The sequence below is a fragment of the Poecilia mexicana genome, unplaced genomic scaffold (genome assembly GCF_051168715.1).
Source record: "Poecilia mexicana isolate PSO_F unplaced genomic scaffold, ASM5116871v1 scaffold_7, whole genome shotgun sequence".
Classification (NCBI taxonomy): Eukaryota; Metazoa; Chordata; class Actinopteri; order Cyprinodontiformes; family Poeciliidae; genus Poecilia; species Poecilia mexicana.
This window is the reverse complement of record NW_028263376.1, coordinates 26,701,900-26,709,053: the sequence shown is the minus strand read 5'-3', so window position 1 is coordinate 26,709,053 and position 7,154 is coordinate 26,701,900. Positions and strand designations below refer to the sequence as shown.

General features: G+C 41.2%; 1 protein-coding gene across 1 annotated transcript; it reads left to right on the top strand.

The window, feature by feature from the left end:
• The first annotated feature begins 1,060 nt into the window (after positions 1 to 1,060).
• Positions 1,061 to 5,910, top strand: LOC106915230 (homeobox protein Hox-A3-like). The gene is made up of 2 exons (XM_088007358.1): positions 1,061 to 1,554; positions 3,285 to 5,910. Exons 1-2 carry the CDS (start codon positions 1,203 to 1,205, stop codon positions 3,758 to 3,760), a joined length of 828 nt encoding a protein of 275 aa, XP_087863484.1. The 5' UTR covers positions 1,061 to 1,202; the 3' UTR covers positions 3,761 to 5,910.
• The last annotated feature ends 1,244 nt before the right edge of the window (positions 5,911 to 7,154 follow it).

Sequence of the window (7,154 nt, the reverse complement as noted above, 5' to 3'; positions counted from 1 at the left end):
AACAGGCACGCCTTGGATATATATTCTCAATCTCTCCTCCATTTTCCAATTCAGCGGTGCAGCAAAGAAAGGGGGGGATTAAATGTAAAATAAATAAATAGAACTGTTACTTGACAAAAACTGAAATTGCACAATGAAGCCAGAAAAAAATGTAAATGAGTCGTCCTGCAGGGGGAAAAAAAGAGAGAGAAAACCTTTAATGATAGCCTCCTTTGTCTTTGTGCAGCAATGACTGTCACAAGCCTTTTGTTTGACCACTCCCATTGAATCCTAATAAGCTGCACTTGCACTCGGACAGTTAGAAGCATATGTTATGAAAAGGGAAAAGCCCGCCAATTCATAACGAGAAGTTACATTTTGCTGCGGATTTGCAAAAAAAGAATATATATATATAAAATAAAAAATCTGAAATAAAGTGGAGACTAAATCCCTCTACCTTTTGGTGCCAGCATTAAAAGAAGCAGAAAAAACATTTGTCATTGTGTTTGTCTGAGAGGGGGGCGGGGGAGCAGCGCACACTGAACTTTAATGTCTCTCATTTCTAGCCGCGTAATAAGGTGCGAATGAAACAGTAACCGCGTATTATTGCATCATCCTGATGTGAGTTCTCGTAGCTTAAACCTACCACAGGGTGTTCAGCAGCGAGACGCGCCTCTCCCAGTTTATCCTGGAGAATTTACCATAAAAACAGAAATCTTTACGCTCGGTTTGAAATAACAACTCTCCTCAGCACACGTGTGTAATCTTTGTTTGTCTCCCCCCTGTCTCCGTTTGAACGCATCCCGCTCTTGCTTTCATCTTGGCGTCTTTTATATCCCGTTATCTGATTCTTTTTTTTTTTTTTTTTTTTCATTCTCCTTTTTTTTCATATCCCTAGATAAGGAGAAGCCGGACTTCGTGCAGAAAATGTCTGAAGAAATATCTCAAAAGCTTCTTCGGGCACCCCAAGTTCCCACCAGGATTAGTTTCCAACTCCAGAGCTCTGCCATTGGAGGACTGGCACACGTGACCAAGGTACCCCCCTCTGGTAAATATTATTCAAAGCGTTCCTCTCAGTTTCCAGCCCCAAATGCTCTGTCCTGCCTTCCTTTATTCATTCAGTTAATTGTGATCTGATATTAGACAGATAGAAGACCTCTGCTTTGTTACTGCGGAGGGACTTCTGAGTTTGATTTGAGCCACTTTGATGAGCTGCGGGGTCCATGGACCCCCAACAGTCTGCGGCCCTCCCTCTGCAGCTGCATGGCAACAGTTTTGAAATGAGCTCTGGACTAGTGCCAAAACCTAGCATGAAATGTGTTGAAGTAGCAAGGGGAGGAAGAGTAGGAGGAGGCCCTGACTTGGGACCCGATCAGCCAAACCTGACCTCTACTGTGCCCTTCAGTTCCAGGTTGAACCCACGTGAACTTTCCGAGTGCCCTCTGGAGCCTGTGTTGTCCAGCCATGCCAAAGACAAGCTGGACCCGAATAGCAGAGGATGTAGTCTCAGCATCTGCCACTCTGGGGGGATTTTCCCCTGGATGAAGTCAAGGAAAATTGGCTCTAAACAGTCAAGTAAGTATTTTTCTTTCATATGTTTTAAAGCTGCAAATATTAGGAAAATGTGACATGTCCCCACCACTTTCCCGAGTTTTCTTTAGACTAATTATTATGAAGAAACTAATTATAGCATTGGAAAGCAAAGTTTAGAACTTCAACATGCATAACTGTGTTTCTAAAGACTGACACAGGTGGCCTTGTCGGACCACTGGTTTAGTCAAAGCAAACACTTTGTCCATGCCTGTGGTGGCCCAATTTTTTATTTATTTATTTTTTTGTGATAGTTTCTCCGTGACTTGATACATTATTTTGTTTAATCTAAAAATCCAAACAACTTAAAAATAATTCTGAACAACCTGAATTATTGGCTTGAAATGTGTTAAGAATGTTGAGGAATCTACACACCCCAAAAGAATCTCCTCATTCCTTTTGTGGTGTGTTGACAGATCACTAAAAATGAGGTATTCATTCCTTAGTTTATTTTGACACTAACTTATTCATGAACATTGAAACCTTTTTTTTTATTATTTTGCATCTGAACTGCACAAGAGTTGTGCACATTAGAATCCACACAGTGATTGTGATTTGAGATATTGTGCATCTCTAACATCTCTACTTATTAAAGTTAAAACTGAGGGAATAGTTATGTTATTTTCGTTGCTTCTCATTTGTCAAAAAAAAAAAAACACTTGCTCATGAACTACGATCACTTGTTATGATCATTTGTTTGCTAACACATGTACACAATAGATTATTATGTTGCAAGTGCACAGTAATTTGACAGTAAAGATAAATAATACTGCAGAGATAGATGTGAGCAAATGGCTATGGTGTTATTTGCTTTCATAATATAAGGCTTTTTTAATTTCAAAATAAAAGATGCAGTTCATTGTACATAATTATTCTGACTTTATGACTGGATTTTATTGCAATGAATTACACTGACTGGAAGCTAATATAAACTGACTGTATTGAAGTTTGAATGGAATTGACTGATTTGAGCTTGTAAAGTGCCTCAAAATTACCTTTATTGTAATTTCATTTAGTTAAATTGATGTAAGCTTAATTTAATCCAGACCAGTACAGATACTGTACACTGGAGATGAATGGGAACGTTTTGCATCGTAAAGTCCCTCGAGATGTGAGTTTATGTGAGTTGGTTTTATATAAATTAGACCGAGACAACTTCTCCTGGCGTTCCAAACAATTCGGTGAAGAACAAGGAAACAGTCAGCCATTTTTAAAGACGCCACCGTACTCTGTCTAATGTACTAACCATAGGTCTTATTAAACATCCATTAACCCCTCCGTGTCATATTGTTATCAAGAGGGCCCTGGTATTGCTCATATACATGTCAAACTGAATCCCTAATGGCAGCTATTTTCAGTGGTGCTCCCGAGGTACCTTTTAAGTGACTGAGATGGGAATTTGACAGGTCTGCTTCCGTGTGGAGCTCTGATTAATGTGGCCTGTCAGGCAGCCGTGGTGGCGTCAGATGTTTTCCCCAGACTGCCTCTTCGGCAGGGAACTTTTCCCGAACACATGACACGCTAGACAGCCAGTCTTGTTTAGGAGTCTTGAGGAAGACTGAATAGGAACCAAGGGCTCCGCTTGGTCTCAGGTTGATGAGCTGAGGATTGAGGTTGGGTTTGCTGGCACCCGAGGGCTCCAGAATGGAAGTGCTACACTCATTGCGGTTCCTGTGTAAGACTTTGTTTCTTTCTCTGCTCGTCTCCAGCTTCAGCCAAGGACGGTAGGCCATCTAGTGCTGCAGGCGGAGGAGAGAGGCGAGAGAGGACATCCTTCACCAACAACCAACTACTCGAACTGGAGAAGGAGTTCCACTTCAGCCCCTACCTGCGACGCCACTGGAGACAAGAGATGGCAGCCAGGCTGCAGCTCACCGATCGTCAGGTCAAGATCTGGTTTCAGAACCGCAGGATGAAGCTTAAGAAGGAGCAAAAGTATGGCAGGGTGACAGGTTTGTCCCAGGACTCCCTTTGCGAGCTGCACGTGGGGCTCCCAGTAGCATGTGCTGTCAGAACTTCCTTCTGCTCTTCCTTGGAATCGCACCCCATGGATCACGCAATGCTCTCTCTGTTTGACCCTGCAGACATGTCCTATCTAAACTGCATGCTTCCAGCTGTTGCGAATGGTCCACCTCCCTCATACACAACTGCAGAAGGTCATCAGAAAGTCAGCATTTCAAACTGGCTCTGAGGCCCTATAAAGGCTCTCCCTTCTGTCCTTAAACATATTTCTTCTGCTGTTCACCTTCAGCTGCTTATGAAAGACTGGAGCGATGTGTGAACAGCATCCCAGGAATGCCATCTACTTACCGCATCCATTCACTGAAACATAAAATGAAACATTTTAATTAGACTATATGAGCACATATTAATTAAAAGAGAGTAGTGCAATATTCTTTGTGTTTATAGGCACAGAAAGAGAAGACTGCATGTCTTTAAAAATTTTGCATGGAGGAGGATTTTTGAACTCGTTATACGCGGCTATTCACAGCGCATCCCAAAAGTATTCATACCACTTACATTTTTTTCCATGAATTTTTATGTACTTGGTTGGGATTTTACACCATTAAAGAGCAATTTACAGTTGTGTGGCTGAAAGAAAACACCTGGTTTTCAATCTTTTTTTTACATAAAAATCCAAACTCAATTAAATCTGATACTCCAAAATAAAATACTCCAATTTTCAGTCAAAATTAGCATATATTCAAAGAGAACATATGAGTAATTTCATTCTGTGAAAGCCTCAGGAGTGCGTCACAGAACATCAGTGAACAATGGAGAATCTCAAAGCAAATTTAGGTTATGAAGCAATATTCCACGCTTTTGAGGTCTTGCAGAGCTCTGTCCAATCCATCATCTCTAGATGAAAGAGTTCAACCTTCCTGCAAACCAACCAAGACACGACCGTCCACCTAAATGGTGGACAGTCAAAGTACAGCGAGTCTTTATTCCAGACACAGAAAAAGGTCTGTAGTAAAAAGATAAAACAAGTAAGCTAATAATAAAAAAAAGATCAAAATAAACACATAATATTGTTAACCGAGTCACAAATAAATTATGACGCCAGTGGTTCCACAATATTGAGGTAAATCTGACTGTCCTTAGTGCGGGATTTACTAAAATTGCAATTATATTATTGCATGACATCAGATAACCTATGCATTTTTACGTAACATTCCCGAGTACAGCTGGACATGTGGGTATAGCCTCGTGTATATGGGTAGCACTACTTCATGTAGGCACTTTAAGTGGTAGCCTCATACCAACATTGTATGCCACATAAAGTTTCTGAATGCTGAAACAGATGGGCAGTATATAGTGAAGCACAAAATCCATGGCAAGACTTGGAAATGGTGTTCACAGATGCTCTCTGGCAGAACTTGAGCTTTGTTACAAAGATGAAAGGTCAGAAGTTTCAGTCTTTTTTATATGCAAAGCTGGTAGAGACAGAACCCCAAAAAGCTGCTGCTGTAATTGCAGCTAAAGGTGGCTCTGCTAACTATCGACTCAGAGGAGCCTGAATACAAGCTATGTATTGTTCCATTTTAGTTCCACTGTACATACATTTAAAAAAAGTGTGTGGGGTGTAACATGACAAAATGTGCAAAAGTTGAACACAAGTGTGAATACGCTTGGAAGCCCTGAAGTTACAGCAAGGAAATATTGTAGATATTAACTTTTTTTTTGCACGAAGGACATTTTGAACAACTAATACTGTTTCTTTTTGTGTTGTGTTGTTTTCCAAGCAAATTTGTTGTTTGAATATCACTAGGCGGTAGTATATTTTTTCATAGCTAACTGTTTATGTGAAGTGGTAAAATTGTGAAATGAGGAGAACATTTGTTCAAGTTTCATTAATGTGTTTATTTTATACAAGTTGTTATACATTCAGTGAGTTTCCCCATTATTTTTTGATGAATGTTTCCATACTGAACATGCTTAATAAACACATTTAGGAAAATTGTAATCATGTGCAGTGTTTACCCTGTTCATTTTTAAAGCCAAAGACTTAAAAAAAACAAAAAAAAAACAGTATTTCCTAATTATGGATTCCCATGCCAAATGGAAAAAAAAGAGATGGATTATGCATTTAAATTAAACTGGGCTTGAGATTCATTGAAAACTTTACAGTATTGTGTATTCACGTTGCACAATCCTTCCTCTCTCCTGCGCCGCTGCCTCAGAGTTTCCCCCTCCATTAATCACGGAGACAAGGCAGTTTTTCCAGCGTTTCCAACCACAAGCTCAGAACCCACTGGGCACCATGACAAGATCTCATCCTGCCTCCTCCCTACCTCTCCCCGCCCTCCTCTCCTTCTCTAGCCAAACTGTAGCTCTGCAAGTTGGAGCTGGCCTCGCTCTCAGGGAGCATGTTTCGCCCGTGTAGTGTGGAAGCCCTTCCAACTCGCCAAAGGGCCACGAGAGACCAATGCTGCCCAATCACCAATGACAACATATTATCTCAAAGAGCATTGTGCAGTTGTTTACTGGCATCTGCTGGGCTTTTATAGAGTGTGGAGTCTCAAATGCAAACTGTCATCAAATGTTTATTTTCCCCCAAATTCCAATGAGATAACAGTGTTTTTATTTGGCAAAAAGTGGGTCACGAATGCTCAAGGGTCTCCATGATTTCATAAGTCAAAGGTAATAACTGTACCTGATGAAGGAGCTAACCTTCTCTTACACTCGTGTAATGTGAGTCTGAGCATAAATATTGTAAACAAAACTGCACACAAATTGTGGCCATGCTGACAGTTTTATATCAGCGGCCTTACTGTGAATGAGCTGTCACGGAGGCCCACTGACAGCTCCAAAACTGGGAGCGGTAAAGCTGATCCCCACTGTCTCATCTAATGACTTCCTACTCCTGATTCATTATCAGTCCCTGGATCAGTTGTCATTTGGCAAATATTTGGCACCGGTTTGCGGCAGGTCTTTGTTGACGTCCGGGGAGCTATTTTGTGAGCTACAACTGGGTGAATATTTAAGATCAAATGAAGAAAGTCTGTATGGAAAGGTGGTGATGGGAGGAAAGCAATAAAAGCCATGCGAGAGAGAAGGTTCCGCTGTGGAAATGTGCTCACTTAAACTAAGAGACAGAAAGGCAAGGCATGATGAGGAAGACAGAGCAGACTGTGCTAGATTCCTGAAATTCTTAGATATACAGGTTGATTTATGATTCTGGTGGCTGCTGAGGCCCAAAACAGCCCTCTACCTCCTTTCCTAAACACATTCCCCTTCCAGACACTAAAAACAGGAGGATCCACACACTGGTGTGCAGTAATTCCATGTACGGGGTCAAGGGGGATCCCCAGAGGTCAAGGAAAGCCTTCACTCAAGGGCCCCAGAGTGACGAGGGACACTCTATGTCCATCTGAACATTAGGTTAGCTGGTTGTTCACACATTAGCATCTAAACTCATTATTTTCTACTTACTCACTGGACTCTGTTGACTGCTTGACTTGACATCTGTTCGCAAAGGCAAAGACCTGCTAAGCCTATGAGCCCTGCATGCTGTTTTCATGATTTCTTGGCTTTGGCGATAAAATACTTGTAGTATTTGGTGATAAATGATGCCTGTTGAA